General features: G+C 36.3%; 3 protein-coding genes across 4 annotated transcripts; 2 read left to right on the top strand and 1 right to left on the bottom strand.

The window, feature by feature from the left end:
• The first annotated feature begins 2,742 nt into the window (after positions 1-2,742).
• Positions 2,743-5,420, top strand: LOC131018678 (probable WRKY transcription factor 9). Of its 2 annotated transcripts, none has more exons than XM_057947400.1 (5): positions 2,743-3,008; positions 3,144-3,281; positions 3,412-3,687; positions 3,815-3,928; positions 4,620-5,420. In XM_057947400.1, exons 1-5 carry the CDS (start codon positions 2,847-2,849, stop codon positions 5,247-5,249), a joined length of 1,320 nt encoding a protein of 439 aa, XP_057803383.1. In that variant the 5' UTR covers positions 2,743-2,846; the 3' UTR covers positions 5,250-5,420. The 2 variants fall into 2 exon arrangements, with proteins under 2 accessions (XP_057803383.1, XP_057803378.1); XM_057947395.1 differs by having other exon boundaries at positions 2,763-3,008; positions 4,614-5,420.
• A 9,025-nt stretch (positions 5,421-14,445) lies between these two features.
• LOC131018674 (luminal-binding protein 5-like) lies at positions 14,446-17,297 on the top strand. Its single transcript, XM_057947389.1, has 7 exons — positions 14,446-14,577; positions 14,692-14,956; positions 15,031-15,245; positions 15,565-16,278; positions 16,361-16,515; positions 16,609-16,691; positions 16,753-17,297. Exons 1-7 carry the CDS (start codon positions 14,511-14,513, stop codon positions 17,222-17,224), a joined length of 1,971 nt encoding a protein of 656 aa, XP_057803372.1. The 5' UTR covers positions 14,446-14,510; the 3' UTR covers positions 17,225-17,297.
• A 2,664-nt stretch (positions 17,298-19,961) lies between these two features.
• LOC131018667 (60S ribosomal protein L3-1-like) lies at positions 19,962-22,865 on the bottom strand. Its single transcript, XM_057947382.1, has 6 exons — positions 22,805-22,865; positions 22,286-22,381; positions 21,775-21,885; positions 21,139-21,443; positions 20,638-21,047; positions 19,962-20,360 (listed from the first exon to the last, which is right to left on the bottom strand). Exons 2-6 carry the CDS (start codon positions 22,368-22,370, stop codon positions 20,102-20,104), a joined length of 1,170 nt encoding a protein of 389 aa, XP_057803365.1. The 5' UTR covers positions 22,371-22,381; positions 22,805-22,865; the 3' UTR covers positions 19,962-20,101.
• Between the last annotated feature and the right edge of the window lie 1,571 nt (positions 22,866-24,436).

Here is a 24,436-nt window from a genome sequence, read left to right as displayed (position 1 = left end):
CTAGGCATTTCTTGTTTTATCTTAAGCCTAGAATGGATTACACGAGAGCCTGTTCTCTGTAATCTTAGTTGGAAGAGTTCAAACGCCCTTTTCAATCGAGAGAAAAGTGAGTTTGAGTGGTCGTAGTTTAGTGCCAAAAAACTAAACTGTTAGGTCCCTTGACACCCGGTAAGCCAAGTGGTTGTTGTTTAGTACCAGGAAACTAAACTAGGTAGGCTACCTTGGTACCGTCAAACCAAGAGGGAGTCCGGCTTAAAGGTTCTGGCTCCAATTACCTTAGCATTAGCTTATTGGACACGACAGTGTCAGGGCGTGCTAAATGTTAAAACCAATTCAGTTGGATTGATAGGTTTGCTATGCACCTCTAAGCATTAGCCCAGAGAAGTTTGTCAGACAAATTATCTGGCTGTGGATGTAGGGGAGATGTCTCCGAACCACGTTAAAATCCTTGTGTTCTTTACATGCTTTCAGTTATTTCCTTATTTGTGCTTAACTGTTTTCAACTGAACTGGATTAACTGAAAAGTGATACTAAGGATTTTACAAAAGACAAACTTCTTTCTAAAGGCTATTCGCACTAAGTTTATTTTCCGTTGTTGAGTTATTAATCCTACTGACTATCGTTAGTCAGAAAGATTAATAACTCTGCTCTGTTTACAAACTAAGACTGAAGCCTTATCTAGACAACAGTCAAGCCCAGCGCTCCACTGATGTCAATTCACTGAAGAATCTTCAGTTTCAGTCTACAACCTATTTCTAACTGAAATCTGGTTTAGTTTGTTTATGCTTTGCGAAAAATAGCCCACTTGTGTATTTCCCTCCCCCCATACACCTGTCAGTCAACCCTTCGGGACCCCAAAATCGAACATTTGAATACTCACCAATAGAAAGAAGTAAAATATCACAAATAATATCATGATATAATTGAACAAAGTCTTCCAAAAAATGCCAAACACCTTCAGAAAAATCATTAACTACGACTGTCGAAGACAATTATGCATGAAAGATGGGATTTTAAGTTTCTCAATAAGGTGATATCCCAACCAATCATCCATCCAAAAAGAAACAGTAGAGTCGTCGCCTAAATAGCAATAAGTATCTTTGATGATCTAAAAAAACAACACTCTTCAAATCATGCCAAACTGAGGAAGTAATAAGCGATGATTTCACTTGTCCAAAAATATCCAAGTATCGATGTCTGAAAGAATCAAACCTAAAGGTTGTTCCAAGAATTATTCATAAGATAGAACAAACGAATACCCAGATCTGGCGTCTGAAAAGATCAAACCCAAATGATTTAATAGCACAGATTCTGCCCCAATCCACCACATAATTAACTAGGGCGTTTACTGATATTTTCAGTCCAAATAAAATTGTGAAAAGCTCAATCCAAATTAGAGAAAAAGAGTTTCGGCCATTTGAAAACCATCATCGAGTGAACCGAGCTCTGAATCACGAATTTGACTTGACAAGTTCACCCATCTATGGAAAGTAGCAATCCTTTCCAACGTGCAAACTTATTGACGATGCAATCTTTAATACTAATAAAATAAGAATCATGCGCCCGCCCAACAAACAGAAGCACCCCCAAGTAGAAGAATAGAACATTTCAAATGAAAAATTAAAACTCATATTCTAGTTGATGCGCCTACACAATGGCGCCATTGGAACACCATCTGCTAATTAAATAGACATGAGATTTCTCCTTGTTAAAAATTTGCCCCAATATGGTGTCATAAAACTCCAATATATTCCATATAGCCAAGGCATTGCTCGTCGAATCTTTACGAAAAAGCAGCATATTCCCTGCATACAGAAGATGAGTATGAAAAAGTTCCTGAGCGATCTATACGCATATGCAGCAAATGGTCCGAAGCAACACTATTAATGAAAATGAAACTCAACACATCTTCTACAATACCAAATAAGATGGGAGACGGGGGATCTCCTTGTCGAATGCCCCTCGAGCATGCAAATTAAGTACCTACACAAATTCTCATTGTAGAGAATAGAGATTCTGGCGAATGAGAAGATAATAGAAATTCATTGGATGAGAATATATCCTAACTTAATTTGTAAATATTTTTGCCTATAGTTTGAAATCAAAACATTGTATTTAATAATCTCATTGATTCTTTTATACTTATGAGTATATAAACAGCTAAAAATGTAAAAAATATTTAAACTATATGTAATCAACCATATTATAATTTTGTTCGAAGATTCCAAATATTGACAAATAATTACTACATAAAATATTAAGTTTTGATTTTCTCAAAAAAAAAATATTAAGTTTTGATCTCTATATAGTTGCAAGCGAGCCAATCAGCTTGAGTTTCATATTATTCTTAAAAATTAAAATTGAAATTACTCTAAAAACAATAAAACAAGTATACCGTCCAATTTCTTACATAATTAAATAGGATGTTCGAAGCGAAAATCTAAAATGTGGAAGAATTCGGTGAATTCTATATGAAGACCATATTGCAAGGATAAATAGAAACACTGATATTTTGGTGTCAGAAAATGTGTTTGTGACATTTTATCAGAATTCCAACATATAAATTTGTTATTTTAAAAACATTTGAGACAATTTTGATATTCCGCCTATAAAATTGAAAATTATCCTATATTATTTTGTAAATTAGAATGAAAAGGTTAAAGTCAAAAATTAGATGCGTCTTAATTGCATTTTCTAATTATTCTAACTTCTACTTCTACTGCTGCTCCCTACTATAAACTCGTTTATTTTGGACGAGCCAATTGACTTCTGTGCCTCAAAAGCAGCACTCGTATCTAGAGAGAGAAACTGCATAAATTAATATAATCCTTGCTCATCATTTCTATATGGCAACACAACAAGACGAAGAAGAAGCAGAAGAGATTAGCGCAACAATGGAACCTCATCTCTCCCTTAAGCTGGATGCACAACTCCACAGCGCTCCATCATCAGATACTCAAGATCCACCTCCAATTCTAAATTCTCATAAAGGATTCAACACACAAGAGGTATGAATATTAATTATAACTTTGATCGATTGTAAAAGTGTATATATATATATATACAGAGAGAGAGAGATAAAAAAAAAAAAAAATTCTCTTGTTGATTAATGAAGTAACTAACAGTTCAAAAATTCAATCCAGCTGACGGTTCTGCAGATGAAGATGAATCGCGTAAAAGAAGAGAACAAACAGTTACGAAACGCAGTGGAAAAAACTATGAAGGATTACACTGATCTGCAGACAAAATTTGTTATGATCCAACAAAATAGCAAAAACAAGGTAATTGAAGAGAGAAATCAATTCATGAACCAGCTGCGTTTTTTATATACATGTGTCATGTGAATAACGATGCAACCTTTTTCTCGAAAAAAAAAAGCTTTCAGAATTAATTTTTTTTTAATTAATTTAGGATCCCAATACGATTGAATCGGTGATCGAGAAGGACGACGCGGCCCCGAGGCGGAGATCGGCATCGGAGGAGGGCGCGGAGAACGACGGATTAGGGTTGTCTCTGCGGGTGGCGAGCAGTTGCAGTAATACACCGGAGGAGAAAAGGGAGGAGATCATGGGAGCATTCAGGCCAACTCTGCACACCAACAACATGACTGGAATTATGAACCATATAAATTCTCCACCTAATAAACGAGCTAGGGTTTCTGTCAGGGCAAGATGTGATTCAGCCACGGTCAGTGCAATTTTTTTTTTATCCATTCAACTCATAATTAAATTGTTTCTCATTAATTAGAATTATATATACATATAGTGAATTTGAAATGGATTTGAAATGGATTTTGGGTGAATTAATCAATCAGATGAATGATGGATGCCAATGGAGAAAATACGGGCAAAAGATTGCAAAAGGAAATCCTTGCCCTCGAGCCTATTACCGTTGCACTGTAGCTCCGGGATGCCCAGTGAGGAAACAGGTACATAATTTTCTTAATGCTAGCCTACGACTGTAGCATGCCATGCACCACTGTTAATTATAGGTAAATCAAATTAATATAGCTAGGGGAGAAATTATTTACTAATTCTGCACTATATATGTTTGCCTTTGGAGATCATGATGATTTTCGTTTTGCTTGGTTGAGTTCTTAGTACTATACTCTTAATTAAATATGATCAATGAATGTTAAGATATCTAGTGATAATGTTAAAGTGATCACCACTATTATTAACGCTTCATTTCGTTTATTCTTTATGATTAGCCTTGATAGTTAAAAATAATAAAATTAATTCATTATTTATTAAAATGGATGATTGGGAACTTTCGGATATCCCAATATCTTTGGCACTTTCTATCATAATGTGGGCTTAGAGATAGATATCTTAGTAGAATAAAAATACTCAATTATACATGTTATCAGTCTTGAAAATTACACGCTCACTTAATAATTAATTAATAAGAATGGTAAATATTGTTGTTAGTTTGTACGTGTTGGTGCGTGCTTATTTATGAGTTGCCATTTTTAGCAAATGGTGATGAAGTTGTGAAAGAAGATAGTAATGTGTTGTACTGAGTTCGTGAAAATGCTGATTAACTTTGTTTGTGTAATTAATCAATATATTTTGGAAATTGATGTTGATGAATGGGTAATTGAATCTTACAAGCTGCAGGTCCAAAGATGTCTAGAGGACAAATCAATACTGATCACAACATACGAAGGGACACACAACCATCCTCTTCCAGTAGGGGCGACGGCGATGGCATCAACAACATCAGCTACATCGCCGTCGCCTTACATGATGTTCGATGTGAACAATCCCTTCCACATGCAAAACAACCAAGTACAACATTCTCCTTTTTACAACCCCCTCATAAATCCCTCTTCATCATTCATACCAAACCTAAGACCCCTAAACCCTAATTACTATGACCCCACAAAGGGCATTGTTTTGGACCTCACAAACAACCACCCTGGCTCCTCAAACTCCATGCCCCAATTAGGGTATTCTTTGATCCCTAAACCACCAAACTTCAATGGGAACACACAGCTTTTTCCTCACCCTAATGCATTATTACAAGATCAAGATGGAGGGAATTTCGATAAGACGACATCGTTGTCCGAAAATGTGAGTGCAATAACTTCTGATCCTAAGTTTAGGGTTGCTGTTGCAGCTGCCATTTCCTCACTCATCAATAAAGAGAGCCAAACAGTCCCTAAAGATGGGGAGAGCGGTGGCAATAGGGATAAGAGTTGGATTCTTGAATCCAGTAACCCTATCCATCAATCGCCAACCGAATAATTAGGATAATTTTTATATGTTATTTCCTGCAGTGTTAATTAATGTAAATTTATAGCTCACAGGTTCTATCTATATTTTTGTAGTGATTGGTTTTTTTCTCAAGTCAGAGGATATATTCGGTTACATTATATATAGTGAACATTAAATTATGCTATGTTTTTCTGGGATTTATTATAGTTTTGTGAGCTGGAGTTTCCATGTGAAGCCTTGACTGTTGTAAAAATCAAGAATTTTTTTAAAAGTTGGTCTATATTTTTCTTTTTAATTTTCCTAGAAATTTGGATCTCATCCTAATTTATATACTATATCTATGTAGGAGTATTACTTAATTTTTTTATGTTAATTTACTTGGAACATGAGTACGGGTGAATTATCTTGCACATGCATTATTTTTAATGTTGCAATTTCCCATCTTGATTTTTCATATATGGCTATTTAATATGTACATAGAATCTTAATTAAGAGCTAAATATTTTCTGAGGCAAGTAATTGACCGAAGGGCTGCTTTGCTAATTAATGCGACGTCCCTCCGTCAATTAGAAGTAAAGAAACGTAATTAAGATCTACTAATAGTGTGTTAATACACAATACATACTAGTGGCCTTAGAGGGCGTTTTAGTGATTCATAAGCTCTTTAAGACAATCAATACTATAAACACCTTACACCTCAATAATATTTGACAATACACAAATATAAATAAATAGTTAAGTAAAGCAATATACACATTTGACATTAAAATGAAAAAAGAATTATATTATTTGCTTTAATTTCTACTAAGTTGCAAGCTATCTTTGAAAAAGTAATAAGCCCCTAAACAAAATCTCCTTCAGGCTCCTTGCGGTTTAATCATTGTAATTAAAATGTTATCATTATGTAATTTTTTTATAAGAGCATCTGCGAGTGGAGGATCGATCCGGGTCTTGGGGAGGGGGGCTGCACTGGAGACGCGGGCTGATGCGAGGCCGTGTCTTAGCCAAGACACGGGTTGAAGGCGAGAAATGTATGGCGCGTCCGGAGGACGTGCCCAATTAAAAAAAAATCGAAATTCATTATTTAAATTTAAAAAAATTCGAAATTCATTATTTAAAAATTCGAAATTCATTATTTAATTATGTTTTTAATTTTATTTTAATTATTGTAATGTTTAATTTTATTTTTAATGAAATTGAGAATTTAAAAATAAAAGTGTAGAAATATGAATTTTGTGGAAATAAAGATCTAGCTAAGACACCCTTTAAAACACAATGCATTGGAGAGCGGTGTGTCTTATGTGGGGAGTGGGGACCACCATCTAAGAAACCCCCTAAGACACACCCCACTGGAGATGCTCTAAGGTCGATCATCCAAATCCTTTCATTCAATAAGTCCCGAGATTTGCACCCATATATGCTTTATCAAGACGTAATTATTTTGGATCCAAAAAAAAAAAAAAAGGATGTACGTAGTAGCAATTTTGAAGGCGGTATTTTATTTTTATTTTTATGGAAAACAGTAATTCTGTTACTACTGTTATTAACTTTGTATTGTCATGATTAGTAATACTGATTTTTTTTTAGGGGAGTACTATAATTGATTATTAGTATTACTGCTACTATTATTGTTAGTACTTTAGTACTGTTAAGGCTATTTTATATATTTGAGGTGGGCCTGAACTTTAGCGCTTCTCCAAATAAATCAGCCCAATTAAGAAGACCCTACGAATCCACTTCCTTAATTCAAATAAAATACACCATAAGTTCAATTTGGGCTTATTTAAAACAAGTAAACAAACAGGGTAATTCTATTCATAGCCCTCATTTTACTCACTATAACCCCCTATTTAATATAATAATAATAAGTAATTATAGATTTACTATTTTATCCTATAGCCATAACCCTTAAAACTAAATACTTAATAAATAATCAGATAAATAAATATATAAAATAAAATAAAATATTTTCATCAAACACAAGGACTACAAAACATAACAAATAAATACGATTAGAAAATATTACTTCAAAATTAGATGAGAACTTTATTTTCGCATCTTCAACTCCAAAGAAATGCAGGAAACAACATTAACTCTCAAAATCCATGGCCTCGTCTCCTGAAAGAATCACTGAAATTATTTATCTTCTTTATAACTTAATTTAAGTATTGTTAGTTAAAACAAGAAAAAGAAAAAAAGAGTTCCGGGAAACAACAAAGAGGAAGCAATCCATATAATTAATAGCAAGATATGCTGAAACTAAAAGTATCAACATTTCAACAAAACAATGTGCAGTGAGCGCTCGTTGAGGGGGGGTTGGATTTAGCATTTCGGCATTTTCGTTTACTAATGTTTGTTGTTTATTTAAAAAAAAATTGTTGTTCATTTTGCAGGTTTTTTAAATTTCATGGAGTCATGGTTGTGATGAGTTTCATACATTCTAATTTCTTCCTTCATTTTTTTTAGTGAGGTACTGTGGTAGATTTATGAAAGTTGGAAATTAAATCGACTGTTAATGTCTGCAAATTTTGAGTTTGTATTTTTGACATTTTAGTGATGAAGTTCTTTAAAAAAAATGGTTATTGCAAAATTGAATCGGTATGATTGGCTTTATTGGTATATATACTTTTTAGAATTTTGAGCACCTTTTCTTGATTTTAGACGATTATAAAGAATACATCAATGTAGCAACAATTCTATGCCGCAAGATTGCAAAGAATTACAATAAAAAATCATTTTCATGAAGAGGAAGGTAGTTACGGCGAGATAAGTGGATGGTAGTTACTATTTATTAGGTATTTAATTTAAGAGTTATAAATTATAGGATAAAATAGTAAATTTATAATTATTTATTACTCTTTATATTAAATAAGAGGCTATAAGGAGTAAAATGAGGGCTATGAATAGAATCACCCAAACATAAAATAACACCATAAGTTTTGCGCTTATATGAGTTTTGATTACTTTAAATAAATTCACATAATAATATTGACAATATTAAATTTGAACAACGTCTTTTAGACCCAAGATACTATGAGATATTAAAAAAAGAAGAAAAAAAAGATACTATGAGATATTTCAACTTATTTTCTGAAGGAAAGATATCATATATTGTTCCAACATTATTATGTTTAAATAATTTTCCTATTTAAATCTTACCATCAAAATTATAACTTTCCGCTTTATGAATATATATAAAATAGAAAAAAAAAATTATACCCTCCGTCCCTAAAATAACTTCCTTTTTTTACATTTTGGGACGTCCCCCAAATAATTTCCTCTTTCTTTTTTTCCATTTTTGGACACTTACCCCACCAATAATAATACTTTATTTATTATTACTTTTCACTTTTCACCACTCCCAATACTAATTATAACACTTTTCATAACTTTAAATAATAATTAGATCATTTTTTCTCCACTATCAATACACTTTACAACTTTTCATTAAAACCCGTGCCGTCCCCAAAGAGGAAGCCATTTCAGGGACGAAGATGTATATACATAATGCCCCTAGCTCAATTTTAAATCGAACCAGATCGGTTTACTTTTGAATCGATTCTACTATCAATTATATATTTCCATGACTAATTTTCCCCTACTATATATTTTAGAATATACTATCTCCGTCCATTAAGAATATACAATAATTGCTCAATTTGGTGTCCTGCAAGTCTCGATCCAGGTCTGCCAGAGCATGATCTCCCACACTCATAATCTTCTGTAGAGGCGGGCTGTTTCGGAAAGTGAGTGTGCTACGCTATGGGACAATTTTCAGAGGGCTAACCCATGTTCACGGTGAGTGCCATTATAGGGATGACTCGACTCTGGGCTCAAAATGTTGGCAGCCTCCAAAGCGTAGCATCTATAGAGTTGATGTGGACGCTACGCATGACGCGGATAACAACGTGTTTGGAGTGGGCTTAATCGCGCGGGACCACAATGGGAAGATTTGTGTAGCTGTATCGAAGAGAACACAACCAACGTCTAGCTCTATGGTTACCGAAGTTATGGCTGTGGTGCATGGGATGAGCATGGAATTTGGGCTTGCACAGATGGCGATATACACTGACTCCATGTTGGCAACCCGGACGATGGCCGGATCGGAGGAGGATCGAGCTTTTTTGCCCAATGACATCCGGGACATATATAAATGTTGCGAGGGAGAATTTGGTGATTGGCGTGTTTCATATATATCGTACGGCAAATAAAGCCACACATTGTTTAGTGCAATTTGTGCGCCACATTGAGCATCCTATGCAATGGTCTCAAGATTTCCCTAGTTGGCTTAAGGATATTGTACGGAGTGATCTTGAATAAATTAACCACAGGTTCCGTCTAAAAAAAATACTCAATTTGATGTTTATAAAGAGTATACTATTTTTTTTTTTTTTGGCATGACCCTATTTTCTATTTTTAATTACAACCACTCATTTCTATTTAACACACATATACTAACTATTTTATTAAAACATCTGTCCCCCAAAAGTTTGTACATTCTTAGTGGAAGTTTGTACATTCTTAGTGGATGGAAGTAGTAATAGATATGATAAGAATTTTTTATTTTTCCACTTATACACTATTAGATTAGAAAATAAATTATGAATTTAATTTCTTAAAAATCATCACATCATCAACAAATATGCATCGACTTTTTAGTTGAAATCTTCTTGATTTCTCCGTTGATTGCTACTGCAATATCTTAATTTTCAATTGTTGTTGGATTATTTTCATTTTTCTTTTTTAATTTTGGGAAAAAAGATGGCGAGGAGTAGATCCTCCATTAGCAAATGGAGGTATCTAAATCCGGCTTACTATGTGAAGTGGATGGTTATTAATTTCCTATAAACTTTTGTAGATACTGATTTTCCAAAAAAATTGGAGTTTTTGCATCAAAATTCGGATTTTTCCAAAAAAATTGGAGTTTTTCCTTAACTTTGAAGTTCTTTTCGAATGGTCACTAGTACAGAACACTCGTATTATTGATATATATATAGTACCTATTAATTCATTTAAAGTCTAATTCAATATACAAAATCATATATATATTCATAACCTTATAATATATCGAGATGGTATCGATGAGATGCTGTTAATTACGGATCGAACTCGTTTTTGTCTTTATTTTTATATCGCAAAAGTATTTATTTATTAATTTATTATTATTATTATATAATTTTTTTTTAATCAATATAGTTTATATACACCATTAGTATTTTATCATGATAATTGTATTTTGAATTTATTTCCATACGTCCTTATTTTTATAAAAAAACAAGGAGATAATTTGTTATAAGATAAGTAATTTGAATTTATTTCCATTCGTCGTTATTTTGAATTTATTACTTTGTTACGAAGTAATTGTAATGTTGTTTGAAAACATGAAATTAATAGTTGCTCAACATAACATAAATGTAAAAAGAAAGTGCAAGTGTAATTTTGTTCCTAAACATAGTTCAAACAAATAGTTCCAAAACATGAATTAATTAAATAGTCCAAAACATGAAATTAATAGTTCCAAAACATAAAGTGCTGCTCAAGGTAGCTGACCCGACCGCCTCATGAACTCCTCGAATTGAGCCATACGCTTCAGGAGGGCCTCACATTCTGCTCGAGAAGCCTCTCGTTCGGCCTCACGTGCTGCTTGTTCGGCCTGAAGGCGCTCTTCCAGCGTGGAGATCCGTGTCTCATACAGCTGCTGAGACATCATGGAAGTGCCTGTGCTTTGAGAAGACCCCCTACTAACCTGGCGGCTCCTCCAGATTTGACACATCTTGATAATTACTAGATCCAGCATGATCATGCACCATCTTTTCGTAGTTATTGTATGACCCATCATCCTCATCCATTACTTGGTAATTACTAGGTCCAGCATGTTCTGTCGCCATACACATCGGTGCTTCCCCGTGATAAACCCAAGTTGTGTAATTGTGGACAAATCCACGCCTAGTAACATGTTTTCTGACTGTAGGTACATATAAAAAGGTTTCATTGTTACACTTCTTACACAGGCACCTAATGTTACCTATTCCATCTGTATACGCCGTTTGATTTATCGCATAATCAAGGAAACTCTCTGGCCCCGTTTCAAATGCAGAACGATCATTGTATCTCGCATACATCCACATGCGATTATCACTCATTCTTGCAAATTCTAATTGAAAATAAATAAATAAAATATCATAAATTACTTGAATCAAACAAAATTTCGACAGCATAACCCCACTATCCTAACTACCAAGTGCTCGACTCTACCAGCAGCTATAGTGACCATAGTGGTCCTAATTTACTAAGCCTATACTAGGTCTACCCGGCCTCCCAATGTCGAAGCAATAATACAATACATATAAAGCAATAAAAAATAAAGTTTGAAATTTAAAACAATCATTTGTTGGGAGAAGATCCTTAAGAAATAATCAATTTCTATCCCAAAGGGAGAAGATCCTTAAGAAATTGATTAAATTTATCCCACAATATATAATATAATATCATTTCATGATAAACACATACTAGCATACTTAAAATTCAATTAATCATACTTCATTTAACAAAATTATTTAATATGAATAAATCTCTAACAAATTCATACTTAAAATTAATCATGCTTTATAATTAATCAAACTTTAATTTAAAATTAATCAAACTCCAACAAATTATTAATTAGATTGTAAAAACAAATTTAAATATAATTTAACTAATTAAAATTAATCACACTTCACATATTATAAATTAATTAAAATTAATCAAATTAACATTAATTAGATTCTAACAAAATAATATTAAAAAACAAATTTTAAATTAATTAATCATACTTCAAATATTATAAATTAATTAAAATTAATCTAATTAATATTAATTTTAATCTAACAAAATAATTAATAAATAAATCAAATAACGAGAACGAAAGCGTACGGTAGTGGTCGGCGGCGGAGCGGTGGCGATGGCGGTGTCGGCAGCGGCGCGGCGTCGTTCAACTAAAATGTTAAAGAAATAAATTAAATGAAATGTGAAAGTGAGAGATAAAGAGAAAGAGAGAGAAATAATACCTGCAGGGGTGGCTGGCCGGCGACGGTGGCTCGGCGGCGATGGCTGGGGGTCGGCGAGGCGGCGACTGGGGGGGGGGGGGGGAGGCGCGGCAGGGAGGGTCTGGAGGGAGGCGTGCGTAAGGTCTGCGTGAAAAGGGGATCTGGAGGTCACTTTAATTTAACAATTGGCGGCGGCAATGCCGCCGGTAATCCCCATTGTATTTAAATTTAAAGTAAAATTAAATTATTTTGTAAATACCGGTGGCGTGCCGCCTCTAATTACCGGCGGCGACAATGTTGCCGGTAATGCCGCCGGTAAGTAGAGGCGGCGAAAATGCCGCCGTTAAACAAAAAAAATGACCCGCCTTGTTTTGCCGTCGTTGGGCCGCCGATAATTACCGACTGGAATTTCGCCGCCGGTAATCCTCGATTTTTTTGTAGTGAATGTTATTTGTGAATTCACGGATAATTTTTAAATTTTTATATGCTAGGGTAAAATGAGAAGTGTGGCCAAATTTTTTAATTTTTTTTATCTTAATTGCCAATTTTTAGATTTACTATTTAAAAGTGGCTATTTTCAAAATTCACTCTAATTATTATTATGTAAATTTAAATTTTAACAATATTTGCAACAAATGATATATGTTTGTATTAAAAAAATTAATAGTCTAGTAAGTATACATTTGTGTGTTTTTTATTTATATATAAAATATATAAAAGTGTATATATATTAGTACTTTCTTATTATTATGGTAAGGAAAAAAGGAAATGAAAAACCTTTTCAATAAACCGGTAAGACAAATATAAATTAATTGGAAGAAATTTTAAGAAATTAATTTAAAAACAAACCTCAAATTTTAAATGAGAATAAGTTTTTAACTATATATATATTTTTCACAAATCATATACTCCCTCCGTCCACCAAAAAAACTCCCAGTTGGGGTTCGGCACGGATACTAAGAAAACTGAAAAAGGTGGTGTAAAGGTCTAAAAGGGTAGTGTTTATGTATTGTGATTACTTTTACTAATCTTTCACTAGCTATTTGATAATAATAATAATAATAATAATAATAATAATAATAATAATAATAATAAATTTATTATTATTATTATTATTATTATATTATTATAAGAAGAAGAATAATAAGGATAATAATAAGATAATAATAATAATATAATAATAATAATAATAATATGGATAAATAATAATAATAATAATAATATAATAATAATAATAATAATAATAATATAATAATATATAATAATAATAATAATAATACTAACAATAACATACATAATCTAATATAATAATAATAATAATAATAATAATAATAATAATCATAATAATAATAATACAATAACATAACAATAATAAAGATAATAACAATAATAATAATAATAACAAACAACAACACCACAACAATAATAATAATAATAATAATAATAATAATATAATAATAATAATATAATAATAATAATAATAATAATAATAATAATAATAATAATAACAACACAACAACAACAACAATAATAATAATAATAAGTTTAAGGGAGAGTAATTACATAAGTAATGGTAGAATAAAGTGGGCCCAATAGGTAAAAGTGTAGTAATTTTAAAAGCAAGGGAGGGTATAATTGTCTAAAAAGCAGAGTAGGAGTTTATTTCGTGGACAAATATTTAAGGGCAAGTAGGAGTTTTTTTGGTGGACGGAGGGAGTATCAAATTAAAGCACTCCTCATGATTTTCATTTTTTTAAAAGGCCTCATGATTTTCATTTTAGTATAAATATTGAATATATTATTATTTGTTAAATTATGATTTTTTGAAACAAAAAAAAATAGAGAAGAAAAAATAAAATAAAATAAAATAAAATAAAAAATTTAAATCACGATGGGATCAATGCACTGATAGGTGGAATTATTTATTTTAATTTATGGAAATAAAATATTTTTTTTATTAAGGAAAGGAAACACTAATATTTATTCGACTTCGAGTTAAAATTGGAAACACTATTATCCCTTCCTTAGTTAATAATTACCGTCATTCGTGAAGGGAATAATTAAAACATTCAGATCTTCATAGTCATCAGTCAAACGGTGTTGCAACACGCAGAAAAACTGACGTGTCACTTACTCATTGGCTAGAACACTCTAGCTATATGCATCACACCTTCACTCACCGCAACCTATATATATCCACTACCTTCAAAACTTCAAATCAACTTTCATCCAAAGCAAAAGAAAGAAAAAAGAAAAAGCATCGAAAATGGCTACAAAATCCATGGTGGCGTTTAACAATGCCGCTTTCTGCATTCTTCTCCTCTTCGTTTCAGGTTAGTTCTGATCAACTACTCGATGAATCGCCATCAATTAATTGTTTTTGGAGTCCGCATTCTTCTTCAATTTTGTTTTTACATTAATGGTGTTTGGTGGTTGTTCCGCTGCAGATTTTCTCGTAGGCATAGCAATGGCGGCCGAGGGCTCGCAGGGAGACACAGTAATCGGAATTGATTTGGGGACAACATATTCCTGCGTTGGAGTTTACAGAAATGGAAAAGTAGAGATCATCGCCAACGACCAAGGAAACCGAATCACTCCGTCGTGGGTGGCATTCACGGACACCGAGCGCTTGATTGGAGAAGCCGCCAAGAACCAGGCGCCTCTCAATCCGGAGCGCACCGTCTTCGACGTCAAAAGACTCATCGGAAGGAAGTAAGTCACACTGAGTTAATTTCTCGCGCATCATCGATTATTTATTTTTTATTTTTTTGGTTGATCGCGTATAGGTTTGATGATCCGGAGGTGCAGAGGGATATGAAGATGCTGCCGTACAAGGTCGTGGACAAGGACGGGAAGCCTTACGTAGAGGTGAAGATGAAAGACGGTGAGGCGAAGGTGTTGAGCCCGGAGGAGATCAGCGCGATGATTCTGCAGAGGATGAAAGAGACGGCGGAGTCTTACTTGGGGAAGAAGATCAAAAGAGCAGTCATAACAGTTCCAGGTAAAAAAATAGTGTTTACTAATTTTTCAAGAGCGTCGATCGAGTTGGCCGCGCTGCAACAAATAACTGCTTCAACAGTTGTGCTATCTGCGAGTGGATCTGTATGGATAATAATTATTGTTATTGTACTTAACTGGCATAAATTTTTCGAACATGAAAATATATATTTTGTGAGTGGATTAGTGGCAAACTAAAATGGAAGAACGTGGAACAACTATCTTATTGTTATAATCTTCATTTGTAGCAAAAAAAAATCCGGGACAAAAGAAACTATTGTGCTTTCATAACAAGTGTTTGATATATTAATTTGATGTTGCAGCGTATTTCAACGACGCGCAGAGGCAGGCGACCAAGGATGCAGGGACGATCGCGGGGCTCGACGTGGCTCGTATCATCAACGAGCCGACTGCAGCCGCGATCGCGTATGGTCTCGACAAGAAGGGAGAGAGGAACGTGGTCGTCTTCGATCTAGGCGGCGGCACCTTCGACGTCAGCGTGCTGACCATCGAGAACGGCGTGTTCGAGGTGCTCGCCACGAGCGGGGACACTCATCTCGGAGGCGAGGACTTCGACCATAGAGTGATGGAGTATTTCATCAAGCTGATCAAGAAGAAATACGGCAAGGACATGAGCCGAGATGGGAGGGCCCTTGGGAAGCTCCGAAGGGAGTGTGAGAGGGCGAAGCGAGCTCTCAGCAACCAACATCAAGTCCGTGTCGAGATTGAGTCGCTCTTTGATGGTGTCGACTTCTCTGAGCCCTTGACAAGGGCGAGGTTCGAGGATTTGAACGTGGATCTGTTCAAGAAGACGATGGGGCCGGTCGAGAGGGCGTTGGAGGATGCGAACTTGAAGAAGTCGGAGATTCATGAGATCGTGCTCGTCGGGGGCAGCACGCGCATTCCTAAAGTGCAGCAGCTGTTGAAGGATTTCTTCGATGGGAGGGAGCCGAGCAAGGGCGTGAATCCGGATGAGGCCGTGGCCCACGGAGCAGCCATTCAAGGCGGAATCATTGGTGGAGAAGCTGGCGGAGAAGGTAGTAATTTGATGTGAACATTGTGTGTTTTGTTATAGGTTAATTTTCATCTTAAATCACAATTAACCTTTGTTGTGTGCAGACCTCTTGGTGATCGACAGGACACCGTTGAGCCTTGGCATCGAGACGGTGGGTGGGGTGATGACGAAGTTGATCCCAAGAAACACAGTGATACCAACCAAGAGGTCGCAAGTTTTCACTACTTATCAAGACCAACAAACCACAGTGTCAATCAAGGTATGAATGAATCTTGATCATATACACATATATATTGAATATTAATAAAATGGTGATGTGATGATAGTATATGTGTTTCATTTATCACACTAGGTGTATGAAGGAGAGAGAGCGTTAACTAAAGACTGCCGCGAGCTTGGGAGGTTTGAACTGTCTGGCATTCCACCTGCTCCAAGGTAAGCTCACACTACTAATTTGATCATAAGAAATGATGTTGATGGAAGACGTTGGTTGCAGGGGAGTGCCACAAATAGAGGTGACGTTCGAGGTGGATGTGAATAGCATAGTGCATGTGACAGCAGAGGATAAGGCGGGCAAGAAGTCGGAATCCATCACCATCACCAACGAGAAGGGCCGTCTGAGCGAAGACGAGATCGAGGACAAGATAAGGGAGGCGGAGGAGTTTGCGGAGGAGGATAGGAAGGTGAGAGAGAGAGTGGAAGCGAAGAACAGACTAGAGACGTACATCTTCAACATGAAGAGCAGCATCAACGACAAGGATAAACTTGCAGACAAGATTGAAGCTGATGAGAGGGAAACGATTGAGAGGGCATTGAAGGATGGCATGGAGTGGTTGGATGGTAACCAAGATGCTGAGAAAGATGATCTGGATGAGAAGATGAAAGAGGTGGAAGGTGTGTGCAATCCCATTATAAACAAGATTTATGGAGCAAGCTCTGGTGAGGATGAACCACATGATGAGTTATAGGATATATGTATTGATTTATTATGACCCTTATTTTTTAACAAATTGATTTTTAATAAATCAATAGCATTCCCGAGTAACTTCTTGGTTGTCTTTCTTGCTGTTTCTGCTGCTTGTTCGTCGTTATTGGGATCACTCGGCTTTAGCAGCTCTAAATTTGGGGATACGTTAAATATGTGTGTAATTAAAGGGAAACTGCAATATTTTTCGGAAAAAAAGATACTACAATCTTTGAGTCTCACTAGGAATGTCAATTCAATTATAAATTGACGGGTCTCTTTAAATAGATCAAAAAATTATACTCCAGTTTGCATTGGCTCGAATCTAATAGGGCTGATACTTCGATAAGAATGATCGAAAATAAGATATATTACTCGGCCATAAAATGATCCCTCGTGACATTTACAAATTTTTATATTGCATTCTTTTATTAAATTACAGGAAAGATAAAAGAGTAAAATCTTGAAATAGCCAAAATGAATCGTAAAACACAAATTATGGTCACTCATTGAAAAAACATAAATTTTGGCCATCTTTATAGCTTTGGGACGTTTTTGCCCTTAATTGGGCGGACTGGGTAGGGTCGGGAGCGCGGGTCGCGTGCCGGGTAGGATCAGGCACGCAGGTCGGGTTAGGCACTTATGGCACTATTAGTGCCATAAGTGCCAATGAAAATTCTTTTTTTACTCCCCCTGCCCTATCTACCTCCCAGACCCCCGACCCCACCCACCCACACCCCCAAACCAAAAAAAAAAAAATTTACTCCCCCTGCCCTGTCTACCCCCCAGACCCCCGACCCCACCCACCCCCACCCACGCCCAAGCCAAAAAAAAAAATTTACTCCTCCTAGAGAAAAATAAATCAAATTTTACTTTTGTTATTTTATTTTATGGCACTTATGGCACTATTAGTGCCATAAGTGCCAACGAAAATCCAAAATAAAATGAAGTAAAATGGTCTTTTTAGCACTTATGGCACTATTAGTGCCATAAGTGCCAAACATGCAGAACAAATTTATAGACAACAACATCATTTAAACCCTAAATGGAACATTTAAACCCTAAATGGATGATCTAAACCTTAAATGGAATATTTAAACCCTAGGGGAAAGTGTTTAAGAATGTTCTTTTGGCACTTATGGCACTATTAGTGCCATAAGTACCATAAAATAAAATAACAAAAGTAAAATTTGATTTATTTTTATCTAGGGGGAGTAAAAAAAAAAATGGCTTGGGGTGGGTGGGGGGGTGATGGGTAGGGTCAGGGGTCTGGGGGGGGTAGGCAGGGCAGTGGGAGTAAAAAAAAAATTTTGGCTTGGGGGTGGGTGGTGGGTAGGGGGTCTGGGGGGATAGACAAGGCAGGGATAGACAAGGCAGGGAAAGTAAAAAAAAAAAAAAAAAAAATTGGCTTGGGTGGGGGGTGGGTGGTTGGGGTCGGGGGCCTGGGGGGTAGACAAGGCAGGGGGTAAAAAAAATTGGCTTTGGGGTGGGTGGGGTCGGGGGTTTGGGGGTAGACAAGGCAGGGGAAGTAAAAAAAAAATTTGGCTTCGGGGTGGGTGGTGGGTGGGGGGGCTGGGTGGGGTCGGGGGGTCTGGGGGCAGGGGAGTAAAAAAAAAAATTGGCTTGGGGGGAGGGTGGGGTCAAGGGGTAGATAGGGCGCAGAGAATTAAAAAAAATAGAAAAATAATCTTGTTTTGATTTAGGGGTATATTAGGCATATTCCTAATTAATGGCCATAATTTGTGTTTTTTCAATTAGTGGTCAAATATTGTGTTTGCATGTTCAATGTGGCCATTTGACACCATTGTTTCAAGATAAAAATATAGCGAGCAAAAATAGATATTAACTGCTTTTACCAGCGAACAAATTTTTCAATGTATGAAAAGCACAAAAATAAAAATACGGAAGCAGAACTACATTCTCTTGTTTTAGGCCAACAATTTACATTTTGCGTTGCACAAGATTATCTACTAAAATTCTATCTCAATGAATTCCGTTTGTCGAATAAAATTTGCACGAGTGACAAGCAAATGGTTCTAAAATTTTCAATTTTTTCTTCTTCTTTTTTTCTTTTCGTGTACTAGTAGTCGCGGCCAATTATTCTAAATTGTTGAAATTTCTAGTCTAAGAAACTCAATTTTCTATATAGCCTTGCAACAACGTTGAACCTCTTCATCTTCTAATTCATATAGATTGTACCCCACGTGCTTATATGTAAATTCTTTGATTCTAGACAGACTTTCACAAATAAACGCACGTGCCATACACTTCAATTTTCCCCATAGATGAAGCCAAGAATAAAACTCGAGACATCGTTTTATTTGTTCCTCCACTCAAATGCCAAAACCCAAACAATGTTAGGAGCTTCGGCCTCGTTTCTCGCATTGCCGGAAAGTGCAGAATAGGAAAACGAAGACATACAAGTTGATGATCATAAGTGAGGCATTGAAACAAGCAGAAGAGAGGCTAAGGATTTACGCAGAGAGGCACGACCGCTCTTCATACTTGATGAATCAGAATCTGGAAGAGGCGTTGGCTGCAGCCCACCACGCCATCAACACAGCCACAGAGCTCGTCGTTGCCCTAGCAAAACTGCAGCTGGAGACCATAAATTCATTCTCCGACTGAGTTGGCTACTTATTTAAGCTGGTATTATATATGTAAACGCTCTATGGTCATTTTTATACTTCAAGATACCTGTTTAGTAGTATATGAAAAACATTATCCTCGACATGTAAATATGACAAATCCAAGGCAAAAATATCTCTTAAAATGATTTGAGATGAAAACAATGTCGCAGAGCAGAAATTTGACGACAAAACAAGCAAAACTGTCAGATGAAAAAAGAAACTACTATCTCGGATCCCTCTTAAGATACTTCTTAGGCCTTCACCCGACCGTAATACTTCTGCTTCTCTGAGGTTGTCTGGAATCGTCCGTGTCCAAACTTGGACGATGTGTCAACAAACTTGAGCTTGATCTCTTCAAGTGCCACACGAGAAGTCTGTTTCAGGAGAGATTGACGAAGGGTAACGACCCTTTTCTTGGGTCCAACACAGCCACCCTTGATCATCAGGTAATCATCCTTCACCACACCGTAGTGAGGGAATCCACCCATTGGAGTGACATCTTTCTCAGTCCTGCATCATTTCATTTTTTAAAAAAGGAGTTAGCAATGAAGAAAAACTAACTACTAGCTTGTTCCGGAATTAATCTAATCTATTCACCATAGTAAGTACTTTATTCCAAAAACATTTTTAACCGATCTAGGACCAATTTTCAAAATATTATCATCTCTACAGAAAAACCAATGCAGAATCTTTAAGTCAATGGAAATGAAAACAGAAAAAAAGGTAAACAAAGAAGCCAAGAACAACTTCTTGAAAGGCATGGAAAATTGTGCATTGAAAAATTTACCTGTCATATTCGGTACTGGCAGTGTGCTCTTCAGTTCCTGCCTTACCAAGCCTGTAGACCTTCTTGTTCAATTCAGTACGATGATGGTACCCATTCTGACCAGCCCTAGCAACAGTGAAGGAAACTCTAGCAGGATGCCAAGCTCCAATACAAGCCACCTTACGAAGACCCCTATGGGTTTTGCGGGGAAGACGTGTTACACCCCAACGAGTAACAACACCTTCATATCCCTTACCCTTGGTCACACCTATAATGTCAATCATCTCATCCTTCTGGAATACAGCATCCACAGGGACCTGCTTCTCAAAGAAGCCGTAAGCAAAGTCAACCTTCTGAGCAATAGTTCCACCATTAACTTGAATCTCCATCAAGTGTGCCTTCTTTTGTTTCAGCCCCTTCATCTTCCTTATCTGCAAAATAGAAGCATCACGTCAGTAACAACCAAACAAACAAAAGACCACACTGAATTTTATTGGGGTAGAGGGAGCTCAAGACACAGACCTGGGTGTGAGCCAACACACGGATAACACTTGAGTATTTCTTCAGTTTCTCCAGCTGTGACTGGATGTCCTTCTTTCCCTCATCAGTCTCCAATCTTTTTGAGTACTTGGAAAAGGCCCTCTTCTTGGACTTGCACCAGTTCTTGTAGAACCTCCTCCTAATCTCCTCACTGAGATGCTGGGCCCAAACTGTGTTCAAGCAGCGAAGACCACGTGGAGTCTTAACATACCCAACAACTCCAACAATGACCATGGGTGGTGTTTCAATGATGGTAACAGCCTCACAAGTTTCCTTCTTGTGAAGTTCTGCATTATCAATGTCAATGTATTCAATTCATGCACCAAACAATGCAGATACACGCACTAGAAAAACTAAGGGTAGTACAAGTAAATTTAAATCGCCAACCAGGATCAAGGAGGTTATACAAAGAAGTACTCATGTTATGGGCTTTCTAACACTTGTAGAAATGTGGAAAGGAAAAAATGCAACTGAAAAGTGACTGAAAAGATACGTGTAGTGTACAGTACATGAGAATCTATGAATTATTAGACAATCGCCATTGAAATAGTATGTGTCAAGCAGTCAATTTAGAGAAAATAGGTAGAAAATGGAAATCTGAATGCACAAAATATATACTTGATCCAGGCTTTTCCACATCTCGGACAATGTGGGTCATTCCAGCCTTGTATCCCAAAAAGGCTGTTAGACTGCAGGGCTTGGTTGGGTCATCCTTGGGGAAAGCCTTCACTGCAATTACAATGAAAATTCAATGGAAATAAGATATTCACCACAGACAGCCCATATAAAAAAAATACAAAGAACACATCAAGATGTGCAAATAAAGCAAGATATACAAATGAAAATATAATACAAAATGCATAAGGAAAAAAGACTATATATGTATAAATAACATATTATAGAGCTATGACAACTGCAATCCTGAGAATATCCTGAGAATAAGGCAATAGAGATTCAATGCATAAAGAACCAAAAGGAAAATTTGACTTCTTCTTGGTAGCCAATTTTTATTGTTATTTGAATCACGACTCATCCATCTTCTTTCATATCATGAGAAATGAAGAAGCACATAATCAAACATTTTACGTGAACTTCGAGAATAAAAGATTAACATAACAAGTAGATATACCCTTTCCCTTGTGGCGAGCAGCCCGCTTCCTGGGCAGGAAACCGAGTGACCCGTGCCTTGGATGCTCAAACTTCCTGTGCGACATTCTCCTTTGCTCTGAAACAAAATAAATAAAAAACAAACAATTTATTCAGATTCTAGCAGAATAAATGAAAGAAAGTTCAGCTAACTAATCCAGCTCTAATAAAGATAAAGCCTTTACAACCATATATGTTCAATTTATCGACTCTTTGCTGAATTCATAACATCTTGTGTGTTTTTACAGGAAAATAAGCACTGGAATTCATTTCAAATCTATTGAGATCAACAAAACAGGAAAATAACATAAAACAAATAGAGAATGCTGACATTGCAACGCTCCTCAAATGATTAAAAACACGTTCTATACAATTCTCACAACACGCATCAACTTCACATGAAAAAAATCTAGATCAAAATCATCAAGCTGAAACGAAAATAACCAAATGTAGAACGCGTGAGAAGGAATGAAGCATGTTAGAGACGCGGCGAGGAGAGTACCTGAACGCTGCTGCGATGGAGAATTAGGCTTCACCCCTGAGCTAAAAACCCTACTTCACTGGGCTCTCCCAATTTATAGGCTCGGTGAAAACGCTATCTGCGCCATAAAATTGGGCTTGGGCCAATAGGTTCCCAGCCAGCTTTATTTGCACTCATTCAGTTAAGCCCATGTTTTATCTCATCACTATTGATTTAATTATGTTATTCTAGAATAGTAGATTTAGTAAGTAGATTTAATGCTCAGTATTTTCAATTCGTTAGTTCAATTTTTAGTATTTTATTTCAATAGGTTATTAGTTAGTTCTCCTTTAATTATTGCCTAGGGTCCATATTTATTTTCTTCATCGGTACTAGTGTTCTGTTTATTTCTGTTTTCTCTTTGCTAGAATTAGATTTATTTTCAGTTATTTAATTAAGTGCATTAGGGAATTAATACAAACAAACAAATCAGTTAGAGTGTTTAGGTTTTACTATTTTCTGTGTGTGACGTGATTGAATGCCCTGTTAAATCTTCCTTAACGTGGCAAAATCGCACCAAATTCCCCCCGCCTTTTAACAGACGTTAACGCTGTTTATTTATTTATTTTAATTTGATTAGAGTGGATCCCACTCTAAAGGCTAAATTAAAAAAAATAAAGAAACCCACAAACCACAGTCCACTGCCGTCCCTCACCCACCGCCATCTCAGCACCTCTCAATCCTCCAATACGCCATCTCCCTCCTCCATTCAACCGCCAACCACATGCAACACCTTTTTCATCATCGACGCCGCCACCTCACCTACTCCTCCTTTCTCCGCCACGTCGCCTCTCTCTCCGCCTCCTTGAAACCCCTCATCTCCTACAACGACGTCGCCTTCATCCTCTGCATCCCCGGCCTCCCTCTGCATCCCCGCCCTCTACTTCTCTCTCTTTTCTCTAGGCGTCGCCGTCTCTCCCTCCAACCCGCTCTCTTCCCCCGCTGACTTCGCCACCAAATCTGCATCAGAACAGAGGTGGATCGATGGTGTTGCATATTGGGGTTGGTTTTTGTGGAGGGGTTTTTTAGGAGAAACACTTTGAATTTGTAGAAATTGAAGGGGTTTTTTCTTTTTGGAGAAAGCAAATCGATTCAGAAATGCTTTGAATTTGTAGAAATTTGGAGAAAGAAAATCGATTCTTTGTTCTTTCTTTCAAAAAGGGATTTTTGTGGAGAAACAATATGAATTTGTAGAAATTGAAGGAATCGATTTACACGAGAGGATTTTGAAATTTGGAATTCGATTGATTGTGTTTGTGCGATGCCTTTCCTATGAATGAGTTTGAGGATTTGGAGGACGACGATGCTGAACTTGAGGTGTTGAGACGGCGGCGGGAAAGGGACGACGGTGGTTTGTGTGCTGAGACGGCGGCGGGAGAGGGACAGCGGTGGGTTTATGTGTTGAGACGGCGGTGGGAGAGGGATGACGGTGGTTTGTGTGCTGAGATAGCGGCTGGAGAGGGACGGCGGTGGATGGTGGTTTGTGGATTTTTTTATTTTTTATTTTTTAATTTTGCCTTTGGAGTGGGGCCCACTCTAATTAAATTTTAAAAAATTAAAATCAAACGGTGTTAACGTCCGTTAAAAGGCGAGGGGAATTTGATCTGATGTTGT

The sequence above is a fragment of the Salvia miltiorrhiza genome, chromosome 1, assembly GCF_028751815.1.
Source record: "Salvia miltiorrhiza cultivar Shanhuang (shh) chromosome 1, IMPLAD_Smil_shh, whole genome shotgun sequence".
Classification (NCBI taxonomy): domain Eukaryota; kingdom Viridiplantae; phylum Streptophyta; class Magnoliopsida; order Lamiales; family Lamiaceae; genus Salvia; species Salvia miltiorrhiza.
The sequence above is the reverse complement of the archived record's forward strand: the minus strand, read 5'-3'. Positions and strand labels throughout refer to the sequence as shown.

Excerpts from the sequence above, each read along its gene's own strand:
- LOC131018678 (XM_057947395.1), top strand. The coding sequence starts at position 2,847 with ATGGCAACACAACAAGACGAAGAAGAAGCAGAAGAGATTAGCGCAACA. Across the intron at positions 3,282-3,411 it reads AACAAAATAGCAAAAACAAG|GATCCCAATACGATTGAATC; the intron begins GTAATTGAAGAG and ends TAATTAATTTAG. Across the intron at positions 3,929-4,613 it reads GATGCCCAGTGAGGAAACAG|CTGCAGGTCCAAAGATGTCT; the intron begins GTACATAATTTT and ends GAATCTTACAAG.
- LOC131018674 (XM_057947389.1), top strand. The coding sequence starts at position 14,511 with ATGGCTACAAAATCCATGGTGGCGTTTAACAATGCCGCTTTCTGCATT. Across the intron at positions 15,246-15,564 it reads AGCAGTCATAACAGTTCCAG|CGTATTTCAACGACGCGCAG; the intron begins GTAAAAAAATAG and ends TTGATGTTGCAG. Across the intron at positions 16,516-16,608 it reads AAACCACAGTGTCAATCAAG|GTGTATGAAGGAGAGAGAGC; the intron begins GTATGAATGAAT and ends TTATCACACTAG.
- LOC131018667 (XM_057947382.1), bottom strand. The coding sequence starts at position 22,370 with ATGTCGCACAGGAAGTTTGAGCATCCAAGGCACGGGTCACTCGGTTTC. Across the intron at positions 21,886-22,285 it reads TGCTCGCCACAAGGGAAAGG|TGAAGGCTTTCCCCAAGGAT; the intron begins GTATATCTACTT and ends TTGTAATTGCAG. Across the intron at positions 21,444-21,774 it reads TGTGGAAAAGCCTGGATCAA|AACTTCACAAGAAGGAAACT; the intron begins GTATATATTTTG and ends TTGATAATGCAG.